The sequence below is a fragment of the Paramisgurnus dabryanus genome, chromosome 13 (assembly GCF_030506205.2).
Source record: "Paramisgurnus dabryanus chromosome 13, PD_genome_1.1, whole genome shotgun sequence".
Lineage (NCBI taxonomy): Eukaryota > Metazoa > Chordata > Actinopteri > Cypriniformes > Cobitidae > Paramisgurnus > Paramisgurnus dabryanus.
The window spans coordinates 14,126,498-14,147,316 of NC_133349.1; the positions used below are offsets into that span (position 1 = coordinate 14,126,498).

General features: G+C 36.6%; 3 protein-coding genes across 12 annotated transcripts; 1 reads left to right on the forward strand and 2 right to left on the reverse strand.

Annotated features, from left to right (window-relative positions):
• Positions 1 to 339: 339 nt before the first annotated feature.
• tmc4 (transmembrane channel-like 4) lies at positions 340 to 9,080 on the reverse strand. 9 transcript variants are annotated; one of them, XM_065298314.2, is made up of 21 exons: positions 8,887 to 9,080; positions 8,339 to 8,404; positions 8,145 to 8,210; positions 7,959 to 8,024; positions 7,763 to 7,828; positions 7,526 to 7,591; positions 6,161 to 6,338; positions 5,689 to 5,837; positions 5,364 to 5,516; positions 4,970 to 5,055; positions 3,904 to 4,049; positions 3,632 to 3,779; positions 3,305 to 3,463; positions 3,034 to 3,188; positions 2,489 to 2,621; positions 2,255 to 2,352; positions 1,971 to 2,154; positions 1,635 to 1,765; positions 1,353 to 1,508; positions 868 to 946; positions 340 to 764 (listed from the first exon to the last, which is right to left on the reverse strand). In XM_065298314.2, exons 1-21 carry the CDS (start codon positions 8,927 to 8,929, stop codon positions 582 to 584), a joined length of 2,511 nt encoding a protein of 836 aa, XP_065154386.1. In that variant the 5' UTR covers positions 8,930 to 9,080; the 3' UTR covers positions 340 to 581. The 9 variants fall into 9 exon arrangements, with proteins under 9 accessions (XP_065154386.1, XP_065154388.1, XP_065154387.1 ...); XM_065298316.2 differs by lacking the exon at positions 8,339 to 8,404; XM_065298315.2 differs by lacking the exon at positions 8,145 to 8,210.
• Positions 9,081 to 9,732: 652 nt separating this feature from the next.
• Positions 9,733 to 15,110, reverse strand: mboat7 (membrane bound O-acyltransferase domain containing 7). Of its 2 annotated transcripts, XR_010547462.2 has the most exons (10): positions 14,915 to 15,110; positions 14,348 to 14,427; positions 13,714 to 13,843; positions 13,366 to 13,492; positions 13,134 to 13,290; positions 12,555 to 12,750; positions 12,239 to 12,391; positions 11,697 to 11,873; positions 9,944 to 11,614; positions 9,733 to 9,902 (listed from the first exon to the last, which is right to left on the reverse strand). XR_010547462.2 is itself a non-coding variant. In XM_065298313.2 (9 exons), the coding sequence occupies exons 2-9, from the start codon at positions 14,421 to 14,423 to the stop codon at positions 11,227 to 11,229; spliced, it is 1,404 nt and encodes a 467-aa protein (XP_065154385.1). In that variant the 5' UTR covers positions 14,424 to 14,427; positions 14,915 to 15,110; the 3' UTR covers positions 9,733 to 11,226. The 2 variants fall into 2 exon arrangements, 1 of the variants encoding a protein (XP_065154385.1); XM_065298313.2 differs by having other exon boundaries at positions 9,733 to 11,614.
• Positions 15,111 to 15,988: 878 nt separating this feature from the next.
• gstk1 (glutathione S-transferase kappa 1) lies at positions 15,989 to 20,706 on the forward strand. Its single transcript, XM_065298312.2, has 8 exons — positions 15,989 to 16,127; positions 16,212 to 16,277; positions 16,364 to 16,445; positions 17,949 to 18,077; positions 19,142 to 19,287; positions 19,393 to 19,509; positions 19,623 to 19,716; positions 20,484 to 20,706. The coding sequence occupies exons 2-8, from the start codon at positions 16,212 to 16,214 to the stop codon at positions 20,531 to 20,533; spliced, it is 684 nt and encodes a 227-aa protein (XP_065154384.1). The 5' UTR covers positions 15,989 to 16,127; the 3' UTR covers positions 20,534 to 20,706.
• The last annotated feature ends 113 nt before the right edge of the window (positions 20,707 to 20,819 follow it).

Here is a 20,819-nt window from a genome sequence, read left to right on the forward strand (position 1 = left end):
ATTTAATATTTAAGTACATTAAACATCTAAGCTTTTTTGTACTTTTACTTAAGTAAAAATTATTTTCGTACTTTTACTCAAGAAAGTAAAAGTACACAATTTTTTATGTCATAAGGCATTAAATAAATGTTAATATGCAATATATAATGAATACACAGTATGATTCTATGCTTTAGAATGTAGTGAAATTTTTTAGTAAAAAAAAAAAAATTTCCCCAAGACATGCTTGGAAAATGTAATTAAAATACTTAAGTATTATACACCTCTGGTCTTAGACTTTGATATTTAGTTTAAAAGTTAAACTATTATCGATGTATGGTCAATAAAAAAACAACACAATAAAGCAATTAATTAATTTTTAATAAATTAATCAGCACAGCTTATCTGACAGATAAATAAAAAAAACTTAAAACACTCAAAAGCTTCAAGTATTTGAAGTTCATTTGCTCATTTAAATGTGAATAGTGGAAACTGAAAGGCTAGTTTAAGATCTGCTGTTACAGATAAATGAGTACACAGAGAAGTCCATAATAAATTTGTTAGTATTTAGTGAACTGTAGTCTTTATCAAACACATCTTAATTAATATGGCCTTGGGTCGTCATCTGGATGAAATGCATAATTGTTATATCCAGTCAACTGCCGTTCTGTCTGGTGGAATTGCTCCGTGTTTCTCTGTGGCTGCTGCGCTGCACGTTGTTCCTTTTGCATTTTGGCATTCAGCTCTTCAATTTGTCTCACCAGGAACTGCTTGTCACGCTGTTCCTGTTACATTCAGATAAATAAATGTGAGAATGTAACAATTTAAATTGACAAAGCCAGTCTTGGTTTCAGAATAATATTAAATACTATTTAACCAACTACTCACCAGTTTACACTGAGATTTTAGCAGTGCTACACTTTTCCCATGGACAGATGTTAAAGCGCCCACATAGCACAGGAGCACACTGTATTTTTTATATCAAACACATGTCATATTAGTCCTAATCTTTTTTATTATTTTATACATTTATCTCATAAACAGTGTCTTTAATAAATCACATTATATTGTTTTTATAAATACATCACAGTTATGGAGAAATATAGTTGTGAAGGTTTAAAATCACTGATCTTAAAAATCTTTTAATACGAAGGTGTATGCTTGAAATTACATTTGCAGAAGAAAAATATATGATAAAATATAACAGAGCTTTTAGTCACAACATTATTCCCACAATTACATTTGTGTTATGCCACAGTTTAAATTTACTATTATTCTGTAATGTGGAAAAATATAAATAAAGTATGAGTAAGTGATTCCAAACGTTTGACCAATAGTGTTGTATACAGTATTTTAAGTTAGTTTGGACTAACCAGGAGAAGAGGAAGAGTGGTATAGAGAAACGCTGGGAGCCAATGTAGAGTAGAAATTCTGTACTGGTGTTGTTTAGCATGCTGACAGCTACTGGTACAACTTGCCACATTGATTGGGAAAGGCGGAAAGGCCCACAGCCATAAGATGGATGGATCCTTCCAAAAAGAAAACATAACCAAAAAGTCATAATAATTCATAGGTGACATATGCATAATTTGTGAGTGAATATTCTCATGCTGTCTTTAAAAATAATGTGTGTATGAGAGAGAAACTGAGCTTACTTGGCTACACTGTAAATAAGAACCACACTGGCCAACATCCATCCGAAGAGCAAAACCAAGAGGAAGAAGAAGTTGGAGCTGGTGGATCGAAATGTTCTCAGAGCAGGTCGACAGTTTTGAAACAAAGTTATCTGATACAACCCAACACAGACAAACAGAAGAAATTGTCAGTTCTTGACTGAAAAACCAAAAATATGAGGATTGGTATAAAATTACAGGACTACTGCATGACTGAAAGATCAACAAGACACAACACTTGGAATAATGTAAAGATAAAAAAGAAGTTATGTAAATATACAAAATACACAAACAGCTGTGTGTTTACATTGTACTCACCTTTTTACAGTAAAAAAAGATAAGGAATTTGATGGTGTTAATAAGTGGTAACAATGGAGAGAATAAAGCTCCGGTCCAAACCACTGTTTGACTGTAAACTAGAGCAAGAACATTCGGGGGAACCAGAAACTCTTGCCGTCCCACCCACTGAGTTAATTTACATGAGCAGTGATCTACCATGATCCTAAAGATGGGACAGTAATAAAAAACAGCATTCAGATTTCAAACACGCTATGATATACACACACAAAAAAAAAACGTTTAGCAAAATCAAAAAGATATACCTGCGTGGGAATTCAACCAGGATCAATGTGGCGATGGTTATCAGGAAGTCAAAAAGAGTCAGTTTATACATTTCCTGTCCAACACGTGTCTCCCAACACTACAGTGGAAAAAAGCTTTATTGGCAAGTTACCTTGGACATGGCAACCATATTCAGAATAAACAGAGTAACAGCATCCTACATCATCGTGCCTTGGATTAATGCATATAAAAATGGTTTTATTTGATCTGTTTACCTTATATTGGTTGTAATTGTAACTGCAGATGGTACAGTTTGAGTTGGCACTAGAGATATCTCCACTACAGGTTATCTGCTCCCATAGAGTGTACAGCAGAACACCCAAACTTACCAAACGCAGGAAAACTGCCCTATATTGAGAAATAAAGGATTGAACCAAGAGAGAGAGAGAGAGAGAGAGAGAGAGAGAGAGAGAGAGAGAGAGAGAGAGAGAGAGACCATTAAGTTGAGCAAGCATTAAAAAAGTCTAAACATGGACAGAATAAACAACAAAGACCATATCAAAGAGATAAGTGGATGATAGAGACAATGTGTGAATATTTAGATATTTAAAAATGTGCTTCAGTTAAAATGAAACATTTTGCCATTTAATAAGGTTCACAAAATGAAATGTAGAGTAAGAGCCCTTCAACAATACTTCACCCATGGTGGCTAAACAATAGTTAAACAATAGCAGTACATCTGCTCTTCATCTTTTGGTTCCATGTTCCCTTCCCTTTTTGTTATATTTTTATTTTGTGTGGATATGAATATTGATCTAACCGAAGCAAGGCCAGAATGACCGTGGTACTGGGAGTATGCTTTTCCAGTAAAGCAATCTTGTCACACAGGAAGGGCACCACAAAATTGCTTGTTGTTATGACAATGGAGGGTAAGTATTGCAACAGCAACCCCTCAAAGCCTGTTGTTGCGTTGGACTGAAAAAAGAGATTTTGAAAGGTCAAAGTAAGGAAAAAAATATGAATGCTCATGCAATCCTATCTTCACAATGTACTATAGTTATGTCAGTAGTAGTAATAGTCGCTATTTGTACCTGGCTGAACTGGGTTGCCAAGGCAATGGCATAGAAAGCTCCACCAATGAGTGCTAAGACCACAAGGTTGAGGAAAACACGAAAGGTATAGAGAGAGATCGCCTGATTCAAAGTCAGCGCGGCAGCTTTTCGTTTCAGACTTTCTTCTTCGAGATCCACCTGAGAGAGATGGTTTTAAAAGATATAAACCTTATAGGGTTAAGTTAATGATAAAGTACAAGCAGTTTCTATTTAATGATTTCCATTACAAAATCATGGCTTAAAGTTTAATCTGCCCATGTTATGTTTACAGGAAATATCAGTAATGTCGGACATTACTTCACATACCTGTAACTGGTAACGGAGATTGTTTTGTTTGAGGTTTGTGGCGCGGTCTCCTTGGAGACCATGATCCCATCCTGTAAAAACCAGCATACTGTAATTCCCAACTGCGACTTCGCCCGTCGCTACAACAGCACGAGCCACACTTCCCATTCTATTGTCAAATAAAAAAAAACATCTTAATACTTCTGTAATATATTTTCAAGCAACATACACATGACAATAGGAAAGTTACATTTGGATCAGTGTTTTTTTCCAGACCAGTTAATGAAACTCACCTTACAATTATACAAATAAGGCAGAAGATGAAGTAGAAGGCTGCCGTCAACAGATAGGCCAGAGGGATGTTGTATGAGAAGTCTCCACTCACAACCATTGTGTTATTATAATAGCCATAAAACAGATATGAATATTCCATGAAACCCTTATAGAAGAGATGAATGTAATGAGTAATGATGATGAAGAATAAAAATGAATACATTTTACTCGGTTTGCAGAGCATTGCATTAGCAGCAGAAAAGCCTGTGGGTTTGATTCACACATACCGATAGAAATGTATTGTACTTTATATGCGATGTAAGCCACTTTGGATAAAAGTGTCTGCCAAATCCATAAATATAAAAAAAGCTTGTGTATTCTGGGATACACATCCATGCAGGGGTGCACCGATATATCGCCCGATGAAATACGATGAAATGCCGCTACATCCAAAAGCCAGAGGGCGCTCTCGTTCAGAAACTCAATATGCGCTGCAGACGAAGAACCATACACACGCTATCACACGCAGCTCCTATAAGGGCATATTTATATTGCTGTTCTTCAAACCTTTTCAGGTATTTTCATGCTAATAAAGAATACATATAATGATTATGTTTGACGAGTATTTACGTATAATGATTACGTTATGAGCTTTTTCAAATGCATATCATAAACGAGTCAAACTAACAGTGATTTTAGATCAGTAAGGACTTACTGATCAAAAGCCGTAGTACATGAAATAGCTGTGAATAATATCGGCTGTGCGATTCAGGATACTTATCGCCACGTATTATTAGCGTATATCGGTATTTAACGGTGCACCCCTACATCAATGACTTTGATGTTGCTAGCACCATGCTAACCTACACCAGTTAAACTCACACATGACTTAATGAACATTTCTTATTATTACTTTTTATTTTAATGTTTACCAAATTCTTTGCTTGACACTAATTTTTATTTCATTAACCTTACCTTACCAAATTTAATTTAGCCATTTAACTCATGGTATCAGGTTTAAGTCAGACTAACCCGATTTGAAAACTGCATGTTTTCCATGCATATTATTTTTATATTTGTCAATACCGTTCCTGAGACCAGGTCTAGAAAGTATGTGATGAATACAGCTAGGGGATCAGGCTTTGGATCATACTGCAAACATTCCTCCACACCTGTTTTAAACAAGAAAACATAAAAACTAATGAAAATAAAAATGTATATTAAGATTAATTTTTAAAAACATTTTTTCCAGGTAATGTTTTTTTCTAAATCCAAAAATATCAACAGGAAGATCAAATGAAGGGCAAATTATAAATCATGGTCTACAATATAATGTACATATAAATAATGTATAAATGCATTTACAGATAATATAAATGTCAGATCAGTTTAAAGATATTATGTTTTCTATATTGTTCTTCTTTGAGACACTGAAGCATAAGTGGATGATGTAAAAAAGTCTAATGGTATGGGTCATCACCAGTTAGATTGGTGGTGGAGTTAAAGTTGGTGGACCGAAACACAATGCTGGGAATGAGGACGAATGCTGCGATTAACAGAAAGGACAGGAAGTTGAGAATCACAAGAAACCTTAGGAACAAGAAGTAGGATTGAACTCCTCCACCAAAGTGTCCTAAAATAAACCAAACAAGGAAATTCATTATTACATGACCGCAACTATTATTAAGCTTAATAATTAACATGTTTGAGTCTTTCATCTGCACTAGACTCATTTTTTAGCTTCTATGACCAGTTTATCAGCTAAAGGTTTGGAAAAATAAACAAAAACTTTTCATTTTTGTTACCTCCTATTTTTTGGATTCCTTTCCTCCACAGAACTAAATAGCTTAAAACTTCTTTAGCAGTCTCACAGAAATGGCGAAATGATTTGGAGTGCTTTATGCTCCAAGAGCCCCATCTTGAAACCACTGGAATTTTCATCTTTTGCACCTGCCTGAAAGAGCGACAAAGTTACACCTTACCATCTAAATATGGTTCAGTTTCAATAGATACTGTTTTCTGGGTAGTTTGAATTAAACCTATATAAGCTTTGTAATGTTTATTTAACCTGAGCAAGACTGAAGATAGAACAAATTATAGCTTGCAAAATTTAATGTAAATATTTAAAAGATCACACAGGTAAAGTTATGTCTCTTTTTGCTTCACAATATGAAATGCTGGATTATTTTATAATTTAACTGTTGGGTTGTAATTTAACCTGTTGTTTTCAATATAAACATTCCAGGGTTATCTAGGCTTAAACAAATGTTTGTATACCATACTGCTCTCTTCAGACCCATATGCAGTGGCAGCTCACGAAGCTTTTGAGGCTCAGGTTCTTTTGCATCCTCTTCTGCAGGTGTAGAGGCCCAATCAAACTGAACCCCACCTGTATCTTGGGCTGGAAGTGTCCGTAATCTCAGTGACTGCTGGGAATCATTCGGACGTTCGTAGTCTGTTGGTGTTCAGAGAAAACAAATGTTATTTTTTCCAAGAAATCCTACAAAGCATTGTATGACATAATGCAATCAATATTTTTGTAAAACGTTATTGCTTGACAAATATTTGAATTTGTGTTAAATAAAAAAAACATAATTCTTCAAATATGTGATTGCACCCCAGTAGAGATGCGCGGATGGGCTATTATTTCATCCGCAACCGCATCACAAAACTCATCATCCGTCCGCTATCCATCCGCACCAACGTTTCTGACCAGTTTTCAAAACCGCACCCGCCCGCCATCCGAAGACTGGGCGATGCAAGACGCTGCTGATGACAGCCGCGAGACTAGAAAGCTATAGAATATCAGCAGTGAACTCAGTCTCCGATCGGCGCACACGGGACAAAAATAAATAAATAAATAAGTAATGCCTAAATTAAACGCACAAATTACATAGTCTGCACTGGTGTCATCCTGATTTACCACTTTGTAAAACTTATTCCAGGCAAACATTTTCTGACCTTCTATTTCCTTTGTTTTTAATTCTCATTTTTTGAGGCGTTGATAAGAGCTATGTCAAAATGCGTCCTCATTTCTCTGCGCTGTTAATGATAGAAAGAATGGATTCTTAACATGCCGAGGCTATCCCAAACAATTAAAACCTTTATTAAATAAAAGTGTATTAGAAAACTTTTTCTTGTCACTGTTTTAGTATTATAAGTTATGTTTTGTGTTAATATTATTATGTTTATGTTGCGTATATTTGCAACATAAGGTTGATTATTTGATATACTGTTGAATAGTTTAATCTACATCAATGTGTCATATTTTCTAAAATAAATTAATATTTTTGATTACATATTTATTTTAATAAGTCAGAAATGTCTCCGCTGTTTTCTGCTGACAGGCGCGGTGGGGGCTACTGGGGGCGCGTGCAACAGGTGACGCAAATTATGGGTCCTCAGAAGGCTAGACCGTCTCATTTCAGTTCTCTTTGAGAACTTCTGAGGCTGCCACCCTGAAAGACAGAGTGCTCACCTTTTAAGGTTGCATGCTTAGAAGGACACAGCTAACAAGCAGTCGATCCGCCACCCGCCCGAATCTAATTAAAATATTATTTTTCGTCACGTCATCCGCCCGATCCGCGGTTTATCCGCGGAGTCCGCGGCTGTAACCGCCAACCGCGCATCTCTACACCCCACCTGTATCTTGGGCTGGAAGTGTCCGTAATCTCAGTGACTGCTGGGAATCATACGGACTACCATAGTCTGTTGTGTTCAAAGAAAACAAATGGTTTTTTTTGTTCAAGAAATCCCTTAGTCTTGCATATGACAATGCTATAAATATTTGTTTAAAACGTCATTGCTTAACAAATATTTGGATTGCTATTAAACAAAGAAAAAACATCAAAATTATTCAAATATGTAATTGAACCGGACCTGTATTTTGGGCTGGAAGTGTCCGCAATCGCAGTGACTGCTGGGAATCATATGGACTATCATAGTCTGTTGTGTTCAGAGAAAACAAATTATTAAACAAAATATTGCTTAACAAATATTTGGATTGCTATTGAATACAAAGTAAAAAACAAAACAATAAAAACAACAATTCTTCAAATATGTGGGTGAACCCCACCTGTATATTGGGCTGGAAGTGTCCGTACTCTTAATGACTGCTGGGAATCATATGGAATACCATAGTCTGTTGTGTTCAGAGAAAACAAATTATTAAACAAAATATTGCTTAACAAATATTTGGATTGCTATTGAATACAAAGTAAAAAAAACATAACAATTGTTCAAACATGTGATTGAACCCCACCCGTATCTTGGGCTGGAAGTGTCCGTACTCTTAGTGAATGCTGGGAATCATATGGAATACCATAGTCTGTTGTGTTCAGAAAAAACAAATTATTAAACAAAATATTGCTTAACAAATATTTGGATTGCTACTGAATACAAAGTAAAAAAAAACAATAAAAACAACAATTCTTCAAATATGTTGGTGAACCCCACCTGTATCTTGGGCTGGAAGTGTCCGTACTCTTAATGACTGCTGGGAATCATATGGAATACCATAGTCTGTTGTGTTCAGAGAAAACAAATTATTAAACAAAATACTGCTTAACAAATATGTGATATATTGCTATTGAAAACAAAGTAAAAAAAAATATGTGATTGGTTTAGAAAATAAGCAGGGTTATTTTAACTGTACTGAAATAATACAGGAAAGGTTGTGTTTAAGCCACAGCTCTGAACATGATAACTTTTGCTCTAAATTTCTATACATATCCCCCATGAAAACACCAGACTTCACATTGATTCGGATACTAAATAATCCTATAGGGCAACCTGATGAAAAAGAATTACTAATAGATTTACATATTGTGTAATCTTTGTTTATGGATCTTTAATGAATAATGTGTTTCACGGACAGCATTAAATCTGCAAATCAAAGAAGTAGATAGACAAACTTTGACACACTGCCTTGTGCTAGGGTACAGAGTATTATTTAATTTTAAACTTCCATACATACATATAGAATCATTCAATCTTCCTCTTACCTGGAGGTGGAAGGACTTGATTGTGAAATTCTCTTAGCTCCATCAAAAATCAAGCACTGCTAACATGAATTTCACATAAAAACAAGGCAAACAGATAAATTCGTAAACCACTATTGTCAGTAAGACATGTCAAATGTCCATTTACGGAAAAGATCACAGGTGTGTCGGTGTATCCAGGAATCTCTGTCATCTGGACTTTGAATCCAAGGGAAATATACCAGAGAAACACTTCCTTGTAAACAGCTCAAAACCACCAGGCATCACTAATCCTTAATGACAAAGGCAAACTTTCGATAGATCTTATTACCAAAGCAGTCAAATAAGAATGAGACATTTCCAAAGATTTTTTCCCTATAACTTGTGAAAATGTTTGTAAACATCTGACTTTATACTACATAAAAATGTGTTAACTATAATATATTATCTAAATTACTGTTGAAAAGAATTATAAAAATGTGGTTAAAGATTGTCTTGCTTGTTATAAGATTGGCCATTGTCTGTGCTTTAATACTGCAGCCATGGAGATGGGGGTGGGACACACAACATTATATTTTTAAATAAGCTCTGACTCTCACTAAACTTACAAAGGTGTAGAAAAAATACAACTTCCCACTTTTAAAATGGATGTAAGAAATGTATAAGCTGTAAATTTTGGTGGTAACACTGCAAAACTTTTACAAATTAAAGCATGGACCATTCTGGCAGCAAATATAAAAAAGCAATGACAAAAATGTGTTTTAAAACAGTAATGAAAACATTACAAACGGTTTGTCAGGAATAGTGCTCACTTCCTGGTGCATACTAACACTCACATTTGCAAACAAAATGAAAGACCTGACCCTAAAATAGAGTGTGGCACATGTCTCATGTTTAATACTTCGAAGAGTAAACATCAGGAGTACAATGTAGCATGTAGACAGTAATACAGTAACCAGGATACAATAATGTGAACTGATCAATAAACTACTACCACCCAGTGTTTCAAAAAAAAAAAATGCATTATAACATTATAATGCCTTATAATGCATAATATTAATGCATTATAACATTATAATGCCTTATAATGCATAATATTAATGCATTATAAGGAAGTTCTTACATTTACTGTGATAGAAAGTTAAAAAAAAGTATGTTTAAAACTTTAGAACTTTACATGTTTATATCAAAGTGTATTTTACATCATATGGGGTCTGATGAATAAATGATGATTAAAAACATTCACGTCCGTCAACTTTTTACAGAAAGAACATGAAAGTTCCAGACCGCTTTCACATTCTGTGCAGAATACAAATAATGATCATACATACACAACCATTAATAAATATCCACTTCACCCCGCAGAACGGATGAGAAACAAGGCAAACTAAAATTTAATGTCCTTAACTTTCAATGTTTTTGTTGTTGTTATAAAGGTCGTATTACCTTATACACACACAATACAGAGGCATAGCTTCATGAATGTATGCTAAAATCCCTAACACTCGCCAGACAGTCTTTTTGTAAACACGTGTTCGGATGAAATCTAGTCCCAGAGCTACTGTTCCCAGAGAAAACCATTAACACGTGGCTGTAAAATACAAACCTCTCTCCAATAGATTATGGCAACATAAAAACTTTGAAACATTACTGACCAGGTAAGGATGATGAACCTTTAAGATTTTCAACAGGTAACATAACGGAGCCATTTCTAACATATGAAATATTAAAGCAAGAAATTATAATTGTAAAGATAGAGATTACCAGAGCCAAACGCATCGAATGTGCACGTGTACCGGTTTGACTTCAGTGTATTCACTTAACAGTAAAAGTATGGGACAGATTTGACTAAATTCACTAAAAGGCAGGCCGAAAGCAAAATTCACTGGTAATAAAGTGAAAATAATTGGTTACACTTTAAGGTTTTATTTGTTACCATTAATTAATGCATTAGCTAACATGAGATTTATTCATCTTAGTTCATGCTAATTTCAGAATTTACTAAAAAAATTTTTTTATCAAAGTTGTAACTCTTAACATAAGTTAATGCACAATAAACAATTGAATTGGCATTAACTAATATTAACAAAGATTTATAAATGCTGACAACCTATATTGCTCATTGGTTCATGTTAGCTAAAACATTTGCTAATGTTAATAAATACAACCTTATTGTAAAGCGTTACCAAATAATAAGGTTGATCCCATTGAGTTCTATTCGCAAAAAAATACTTTGAGAGCTTTTCAGACACAAAATCTTAATGGCAGTATATGGCATTACAGTGCATGTTATGAATATTTTTTTTTCTTTAATTATGTGTAAACATACCATCTCCAGTTATCAGCATAATGAAAGCATTCATTTCACTCTGCCTTTTCTCTTGTTACATCCTTCTTTTCTCCCTCACCTTGATCTTTCCTCTCCCTTCTCTTCCCCCCTTTCATTATTTGTCCAACTCCTATGCAAACAACCGCAATGATGTGAATAACGAAGTAAATTGAACTCCAGTAGTTAATGGTGTCACTAGCCTTCAGGAGAACAAATCCCATGCACATGTAGTCATAAGCTCTCATTTTGAGGAACCAGTGGACCCAGTCAAAGATATTCTGGCCTGCGGGCCCCAAACGAGACCTGACGGAGGCCTCCATGGCCGTTTCTGCTGCGATACACAGTGGGATGGTGAGAAAAGAGAGATAGTAACCGGCATGGAGGCCGTGCCAGTATGCACTGATTAACATTGTCCATCCAGCCCTGTCAAAGTTAATAGAAATAGGTTAAACACACATTAAAAACAGCATTTTTATATTAAAATGTAGATAGTGCATGTGTTTACCTGAGAGCGTACGCTCTGAAAGGGGCATTGGGGTAAATGTAGTGGTGAAGCCACCATTGCACTGTCATATTCCAGTAGCGCATGCCATGACGCACTTTCACACAGAAATCTGTGTTATAGCAGTCAATGTTCTGGATTGTCTTGAAGTCATAATCCACTTCTGTGCCTGGATCAGGACTGAAACATAAAGGTCATCATCATTACCAACCACAAATACATGAATAAACCTAAACAAGCCATTTGGTAAATGTATATAAATAATTTAAATGGCAAAAGTGCTTTGATACAACTGATTAAACCAATCGTACCTCATTGCTATTTGATCTTTTATCATTTTATTCAAACACACAGCACACTTGGCAATCAAATTTATTCTGTTTAATGTGTGCCGATTTATATTTCACACATGCAATCCTAAAAAATTATTTCTGACCAATGCAAATACATTGTTATTTGCATATTTGATAAGACCTCTACAACATATCAGTGATGTTACAGTCAAAGTGTTAAAAAAATAAAAAAAAGGAAATGAAACACCTTACTTATAGTTCACAGTTGGACCTGCTCCAGGTTTGGACAGTGCCCCCTGCGGGTAACAGCCCAGGCCTGCACTGATACAGCCTGCCTCCGCACCACACCAAGCCGAGTAGAATCGCATTCGAAACACAAAAAATACTGCCACCATGTAGAAAAACCTGACAAAATAACATTAGAAAGTGACAAGTCATATTTAATAACTCATTTGTAAAATCTTCTTTTTTAACACAGATTTATATGAAAATTACCAAAATAAACTTTGATTTTGCCATTTGCTGTGGCCTTTACACTTCTGGGTTGGTTCTTATCTCAAAAACCAACCTGTAAAAATAGTTGTTCTCCAAGAATTCCTCAGTACGGACATAGGATAAAGGGAAAACATAGTTGACGGACACAAAGAGTGCTCCGTAAACAGGTATCATCTGAAGCCTCTGAAGGCAGGGAGCTACACCCGGCAAAGAAAGGGGACTAGGCTGCTGCAACCAGTCAACATACGTCTGATACCGGAAGAAGGGACCTGTGAGACACCATCAAAATTGGATGGAGAGAAAATGGAAAATGAAGAAACATGAGGAGTGTGGAGTTATCAATGAAACAATGTTAGGCATGAGATGAATGACACAGAATGTAGTATGAAATTAAATGGAATGGTGAAAGGGAAAATGAACCACAGTTGGGAAGGTGTTGAAATATGTAGACGGTTGGTTTGTGGTGACACATCACAGCGAAAGAGGAAAACGGAAATTCATTATCAGCACACAATCAGATGTAAAAAAAGACTCACACATTACTGAACTAGTAGCAGAAAGAAACAGAGAGACGTGTTAGCAAACATGCAAAATGAATAGTACACAACATTTAGAAAAACTCAGCAGAGTCATTAGTACCAGTCAGTAGTACCTGTCATTATTCCCACATAGCAGTAGCTATATGCAATAACGTTATAGAGCGAAGGCTCTTGGGTAAGTCCTCGAATCACTGGGGACTTTGTAAAGGAGCTCACTTCTTTTTTCTTCTCCAAGTGATAACTTTGAACCTCATTTGCTAAACTGACCATCTGTGTGTTCAGAACGAAAGAGGTTACAATATGCAATACAGGTTATGGTATGTAACTCATAAAAATGTGCTTTACCTTTAATGTTAAGAGAAGCTGAATAGCGTTGGCAAACGGTGTTGGGGAAGGAAGGCCAAACCAGGTAGCCAGACGAAAAAAGAGGAGGTAAAGAAACGTCCAACCCAAAGACAGAGAAGGTGCATTTCTAAATAAAGACAAATACAGGTCACATAAATTCCACGCACAACAGAATGGGTAAAAAAGATAATGCCTAGTCCAGATCTCAACCGACTATTGGTTGATATTCATCTGAGGTTGTATTTAGCTCATATGTACTTATTATATACTTTTTTACATGACTGTATGCTAGTTGGTTAATATTGCCAGATACTTATGTTATGGTGATAATACTCAATATATACTCACTTCCAATTGAGTTTTATGACTAGCCATGTTCCTAACACTGTACAAAGAGAGTGCAAAGTGTGGATGCCACAGGTTGCTATTGTAATGATCAAACCCAACAGCAATGCTGCTCCCTGCTTAACCGAAGGGCCTAGAAATAAATGCACACATAAATTATTTTAACTGTGTTTGGTTATATCAAACATTTAATATGTTAAAGGGGACTTGTCATGAAAATCTGACTTTTTACATGTTTAAGTGCTATAATTGGGTCCCCAGTGCTTCTATCAACCCAGTAACTTAGTTTTGGTATCCATTTTCTGCAAGCATGTGAAAAATAGGTCAATGACATTTGGCTCCCCTTGTGATGTCAGAATGTCCCTTCATCTGTACCATCCAACCACGGCACTGATATTTAGTGCAGAGATCAACTCATTTGCATTTAAAAGTACACACCCAAAAATGGCATACTTTGCTCACACCTACAAAGTGGCAATTTTAACATGCTATAATAAATTATCTATGTGGTATTTTGAGCTAAAACTTCACATACCAGTACACACTCTGGGGACAACAAAGATTTATTTGACATTAAAAAATTGTCAAATGTCCCCTTTAAGACATTACATAAGTGAAGAAGGACAGTCAGACTTACTTAGGTAGCGGAAAAGAAATCCTACAGGTATTGATGCAGCAAGGATTTGTAGGTAAACTATTTCATCAGGTGACATCCTTCTGTTTACAGAAACAAGACAACAATTCTCTCATTGTACACTACGTCATATTTGATATGCAAACATGTCCATCTGAAATTCAAATATTTAGTTTAGAAAAAAAACTGCAAACATTTAACCAGTTATTCAACCTGTTGTGACTAAAATAAGATCTTAATGTAACTGTTTTTTGTTTAGAATGTATTTTATGTTGGCTTAGATTTAATAAAGGCTTTGACTGAGCTGAAACATTTTACAACTTGTATGACAGCAGCAGGCATGCAACTCATGCAATCTTTAGCAGCACGTTGGCACAGTTTACGCGTACTTAACACAATATAAAACACAAAGCATAATAGCACAAGTCTTTTCATTTAACTGTAGTTTTCATTCATATAAAGATTAAGATTGGAATGTGAGAGGCAAATACTGGCCTTGGCAGCGTGAGTCTGGACTACGTAAAAGCGCACTAAACCATCAATTTCCGAAACAATCACGGAAATACTTACAACAGGAAGGTGTGAAGGTGTGTAAATGAACACTTTATTGCGACAGATATTTCCTACTGTAGATTCTCCTTAGTCTGCACATATACCTGCATATGTTCTACTCATTCACCACTTCCTACTACCGCATGTTTGTGTGGTTCTCTGCGAGTTGCCAGATATTCATAACAGCTAATAAAAGCATAAAAAGCATAAACAGCATAAAAGCTAAGCTTTATGATAACGGTAAAACAGCTAAACTAGTCTTGCCTTTATAACTGTAAACGTTTCAATTATTGAAAAATATATATATTTATAATTCTATACTCGCCCTCGGTACACAATGCGAAAAGGTAAACAACGTCTGTAAGAACACATCTGGCAACCTCAAGATTGACTACACTAATAGGCCACTAGAGGGCAGACTCGACAGCATTTTTGAAGTAGGATATCCGAAAATCAATTCTGAATCCAGCCTCTGCGTTGCCAACGCAATGAACCATAGATATGTATATAAAGGCTAGATGGCTCGTCCGCGCTGATGGCCAATTGAGTTGAACGTCCGCATTTTGGCGGCCATCTTAGGACAGGGCGCTCGCTCACTCGTAGCATTGAGTTTTAATGATGCAGGTACTTTTAAATGACCATAACTTGCTTAATTTTTTACCGATTTTCAAACGGATTGGTTTGTTATAAACGTCAAAGATGTACCAATGACACTGAATACGTATACTAAAAATAAATAAAAAATTCATGAAACATGTTAAAGCATCCATAATTATAGCCACGTTAATAACGTTTGTAAAAAACCAAACCGTTTGTAAATCCGTCAAGAATTCAGCAAGTTACGAGCATTTTAGTTGGCGTATGTCACTCACCTTCCGTCCACAGCAGCAGGGAGCAGCACTATGGCAGCACTGACCTAAGATGGCCGCCAAGTGACGACACAGCTGACTCCGCCTTGAGCCATCTAGCCTTTATATACATCTATGCAATGAACTACCAAATGAGCGCTGCGCACGCCCCCTTGATAGATGGCGCTATGCTTGTATCTTACTGATATTACTTAGAAGTCGAAGAAGATTTTGGATGCTCTTCAAATTAAATAAAAAAAATCTGCGCAACCAATAAACTGTCGAGGATCGGAAACAGGGCGTGGATCTATCGCTCAATCCAAACAACCTTTCAACTTTGACACAGTTTCTCTCAACTGTGAAAGTACTCGACTGACAGTAAGGTAACGTGCACATGCATGGGAATAACATGTATTTGCATCTATAATGGGTTGTTTAATGCTATAATGTGCTTATGGTTATTGCAGATGTCGAGAAAAGTGGTTGAATTATTCTATGATGTTGTATCTCCTTATTCCTGGCTGGGATTTGAGGTGTGTAATTCATTGGTAATCTAACTCCAGAGTTGTGTTGCAAACGCTTGGCTTGGTCTGAGGCAAATCTGTCAATTTTATTTCAGGTACTGTGTCGCTACAAAAATGTTTGGAACATCGACCTCAAATTAAGACCCGCATTTTTAGGGGGAGTCATGCATGGCTCAGGTAACATTTATATATTACATACAGGTTTTCGTTACAGTTGTGATCAATAATGAGCTTTCAAGGTACTTGATCTATTAAATAAATGTATATTAAATGTAATATAAGGACTTTAGAACCCCATGAATTCAAAATGTAAGTTAAATATGTTAGCCTTAAGGATATAACTAATGTGCTCCAAAACACAGGCAAAAATTTGCATTTAGAAAAGTCCACCAAAAGCATAAAGCATTTAAAACTTAAGCTGTGACCCAATTCGAAGGCTGGATCATTTAAAAGCCATGTCCTTCAAAGGACGCAGCCTCAGAAGGACGCAGCCTCCACATGTTATTCCTCCTGTCCCAAAAGTCACACTCCGGACTTGTGGACTTCCTAAGAGTCCACACTTTGATGACATGATGTAGTGCAGACCTTATGGACCCTTTATGCGAGTCCACGAGGGTGCACTGGAGTCGTATTTTGGGACAGACTCAAGCGTCACGTCGGAAATAGGAAGAGAAGTTGCCCATCAGTGTGAACTCCTCCTATTCATCGTCTGATTCGTCTGCTTGCTCTTTCGCAGCCACTTCTGCGTTGGTAAAGTGCATGAAGCCTTGTGCAGTAGCATGAAGACCGCATCAAGGGTGGAAAGGGGATGCTGATGAGCACACTTCATGGCGTAAAAATGACAGATGGGACACCCTACAGACTCGTTGGCTAAGCAAGCATGTGGAATTTAAAGCCCGGGATACACTGCACGATTATTTGCTGTCCCAGGCGAAAGATTGCCATCGTGAAACAATCGTCGCGATTTCTGTGATTGTGGCTCTTCATCGGTGGTCCTATGTCAAACAGTGAGAGAGGTTCAAAGACAGACGTTTTCCCAGTCTTGTGTCCAAAGATAGCCTACGATAGTTTTTTGACAGTGTCAGAAAGTCAGCATGATCAACTCACAGTGTCTTTGCTGCTACGACCTGCGTACTGGTATTTGTTTACCGCTAGCCCATGCTGGTGACGTTGCGCTAACGTGTGACGCAGCCGCCGAAGCTTCTGTGTCACCATCGTACAGTCTACATGCTTGTCGTACCCAAGCTTAAACAATCCATGTTGCACAGTGTGATAAGGTAATGATTTTATAGGCATGCAAAAATCCTGCAGTGCATGAAGTGCACCATTTGGGACAGGGCCTTTGTGACCTTCAAAGGATCCAGCCTTCAGAGCTATGGCAAATAGGAAGGCTCGTTCAAATGTCATGTCCTTCGACGGTGAGGACGCAGCCTCACAGCTTTAGAGTTCCTCATGCTACTACAGAACAACAATTTTAATGACGTCATTCTGCACCTCAGCTTCCCATCAGAATTCAGGCGGTGAAGAAAACTAAATGCCTTTGGGTATTTTAAAAGGGGGAGGAGACACTCATTATGTCTCACCATAACTTCTGTTTTACTTAAAGTTACGTGCTGAACAAAACATAGCATTTAAGCCACGTCAATGGGTCTTTAAGCATTGTATATTTTTTATTATTAGGTAACCGGCCCCCTGGAATGGTTCCCAATAAGTTTCTGTACATGAGTACAGATCTGCATCGACTGGCTGAGTACTTTGGAGTGCCTTTGTCTCCACCTGCTAACCCAGCTGAGGTCATGTTTGAGAAAGGTATTTAAATCGCTGTCTCTCTTTACAAAACGACTTACTTACTATGATTATAAGACAATGCAAACTATATTTGTTGATTTCTATCATTTGATTTCTCGATTTGTTCAATTTTTTTAGTACATACACAGTACACAAAATACAACTTGCAGTGAGAAGTTGGTAAAGGACCTGGCCCATATATTTAAAGAATAGTTCACCCAAAAATCACATAGCTGATGGTACCCATCATTGACTTCCATAGAATTTATTTTTTTACTATGGAAGTCAATGGGTACCAACAACAATTACCATCATTTATCATAATATCTTGTATTCAAGAAAAGAAAAAAATCACTGATACTGGTATCGGGTATCGGCCTCGATACCACATTTTCTAAAGTACTCGTACTCTTTAAAAGTCCCCCGATACCTGGAATCGATACCACGGTCTGAGAAATGTCTTATGTTTGAGCGGTGTGTAAGGGGTTAATGCCACTTGTGTTGTCCAAAGAGGCAGAGTTTACAACAAACTGGAAAACTAGTCCTTTGTTTTTTTGTTAAATTATTTGACTAAAGCTGTTACCTGTAAATTTAAATCATGTTTTTTTATTAAGTACTCGGTATCTGTATCGGCAAGTACTGAAATGCAAGTACTCGTACGTACTCGTATTCCAAAAAAGTGGTATCGGTGCATCCCTACTTTTAAAGGAACAGTATGTAAGAAATGTATATCAATTAATCATTAAATGGCCCTGAAATGTCACTAGAGATTAAGAAATCATTTTCATTTCAAATACTTATATCACTGACAACAGCAGTCCGGCCAGGATATTGTCATTTAAAAAGTGGAGTTGCAGCCCTCAACTGATGTTTATGTTGTCGTTTGGTATATTGGCCAGCAGCTGTGTGACTGCAGTACCAGTTTTAGCCACACGTTTTGTGATTGCAATACCAGTTTTGGACACAATTCTACATACTGTTCCTTTAACTCTAAAGCTTTAAAATTTACATTAAAACTTAAACCCTTTTAGGTAGGTAATGTCTCTTTTATTTTATTTTTCGATTCCTCTCTGCTTCTATCACAGGGTCTCTGCCCGCAATGCGTTTTGTAACAGCCGTGGCAGAGAAACATAAAGATGGAGATGTACTGGTAGAGAAAGTGTCCAGGGAACTCTGGAAAAGGATCTGGAGCACTGATCAGGACATTACCCAGCCTGCCTCACTCACTGAGGTACCCTGTTTACCCAAATATGAAAACTGTCTTCATTTGTTTTTTTATGTTGTCTCTTCTTCTTTTGTGGAACACAAAATAGTTTTCCCTTTCTGTTCTACACAGGCAGGATTAAAGGCAGGCCTTTCAAGCAATGAAGTGGAGGAACTACTTAATTTGGCCAAATCTCAACCAGTCAAAGACAAGCTGAAGAATGTCACAAAAGAAGCACTGGAATATAAAGTCAGGGCCTTTTACTTTGCATCTTTTGTCTTTGTCAGTAAAGATTCAGTGGGTCACATATAAAAGCTTCAGATAAATGTAAACCAATAAAGTTTTTCTGTCTTTTCTCACAGGCTTTCGGGTTTCCACTGACAGTGTGTCATGTGAACGGAAAGCCAGAAGTCTTCTTTGGTTCTGACCGATTTGAGCTCATGGCACACTGCATTGGTAAATATGAATATTGCAATACTTTATTAGTTATCCTGATGTACACTTTATGGGCAAAAGTTTTGGGACGCCCACTTCTAATGAACAGGTTTAACTACTTAAGTCAGTTTCAGTAAGCACAAATCTTAATGCCATAGTATATAATGATATTCTAGAGAATTATGTGTTTTCACTTTTATATCAACAGTTTTGGAGCACTTTTTTATTTCAACAGCACAATGCTGTACAAAGCAGGGTTAAATAATATATGATTAATTCAGTCTGGTATGGAAGAACTTAACAGGTCTGTTAAAAACCAGACCTGAACCCAGCCAAACACTCCTCACCCAAACCCATCAATGATTTGTACAAAGGGGCAAAGTCATCTCAGCACAGAGATATCGTATAGCATTAATATTTGTTTTGACTGGAATAACTGAAATAGATAAACATGTTTCTTTTTTCCTAACGCCATTTCAGCATCTATGGCTATATTCCTTTGCAAGAACTTGTTAATCACAAGGTTAGGTGAGTGTATAGATCAATGTGTGTTTAGTTTTTGCACAGTGAAAGGAAACACATACTGTAGTACCCAGAGTAAACCCATGCTGTCACAGGGAGAACCGGGGACCTTCTTGGTGTCAGACAAAAGTGCTCTGTTTAGGGTGGTCACTGTGCCGCCCTAAACATCTTTATTAGAAGGGGCACCCCAATACTTTTGTCCATGTGGTGTATATTACTGCACAGACTTCTTATTGTCAAATAATTTCCTTTCTTTTTTATTCTAGGGGAAAAGTGGGTGGGGCCTCAGCCTACCAAGCCCACAGCCAAGCTGTGATCACCACTTATCTGTACTTTGTATATTTTAACAAATGCTATAAATTTTTTTGTAAAAGCACATTCAGTATTTTCAATTTTAGATATAAACCACATGAATCCTGTTAACATTTTCTAAAACTATTCACAGTTAGCTTTCATTCAAATATTAAAGCTTAATAATGGTGCCCTTAACTGTATGTGTTTAATGGACAGCAGTTGAGTCTGGAGTTGTGATGTCTCAGATTATCCTGGAGAGACTTGAGGATCTGGATTATCAGGTTTTGGTTAGTCTACATAGATAAAGG

Excerpts from the sequence above, each read along its gene's own strand:
- tmc4 (XM_065298314.2), bottom strand. The coding sequence starts at position 8,929 with ATGGAGCTAAGAGAATTTCACAATCAAGTCCTTCCACCTCCAG. Across the intron at positions 8,211-8,338 it reads ACTTCCAGCCCAAGATACAG|ACTATGGTATTCCATATGAT; the intron begins GTGGGGTTCACC and ends TGAACACAACAG. Across the intron at positions 6,339-7,525 it reads ACTTCCAGCCCAAGATACAG|ACTACGAACGTCCGAATGAT; the intron begins GTGGGGTGTAGA and ends GAACACCAACAG.
- gstk1 (XM_065298312.2), top strand. The coding sequence starts at position 16,212 with ATGTCGAGAAAAGTGGTTGAATTATTCTATGATGTTGTATCTCCTTAT. Across the intron at positions 16,446-17,948 it reads GGGAGTCATGCATGGCTCAG|GTAACCGGCCCCCTGGAATG; the intron begins GTAACATTTATA and ends TTTTATTATTAG. Across the intron at positions 19,510-19,622 it reads AAGAAGCACTGGAATATAAA|GCTTTCGGGTTTCCACTGAC; the intron begins GTCAGGGCCTTT and ends CTTTTCTCACAG.
- mboat7 (XM_065298313.2), bottom strand. The coding sequence starts at position 14,423 with ATGTCACCTGATGAAATAGTTTACCTACAAATCCTTGCTGCATCAATA. Across the intron at positions 13,844-14,347 it reads ATTTCTTTTCCGCTACCTAA|GCCCTTCGGTTAAGCAGGGA; the intron begins GTAAGTCTGACT and ends ATTTATTTCTAG. Across the intron at positions 12,751-13,133 it reads CTATGTGGGAATAATGACAG|GTCCCTTCTTCCGGTATCAG; the intron begins GTACTACTGACT and ends GGTGTCTCACAG.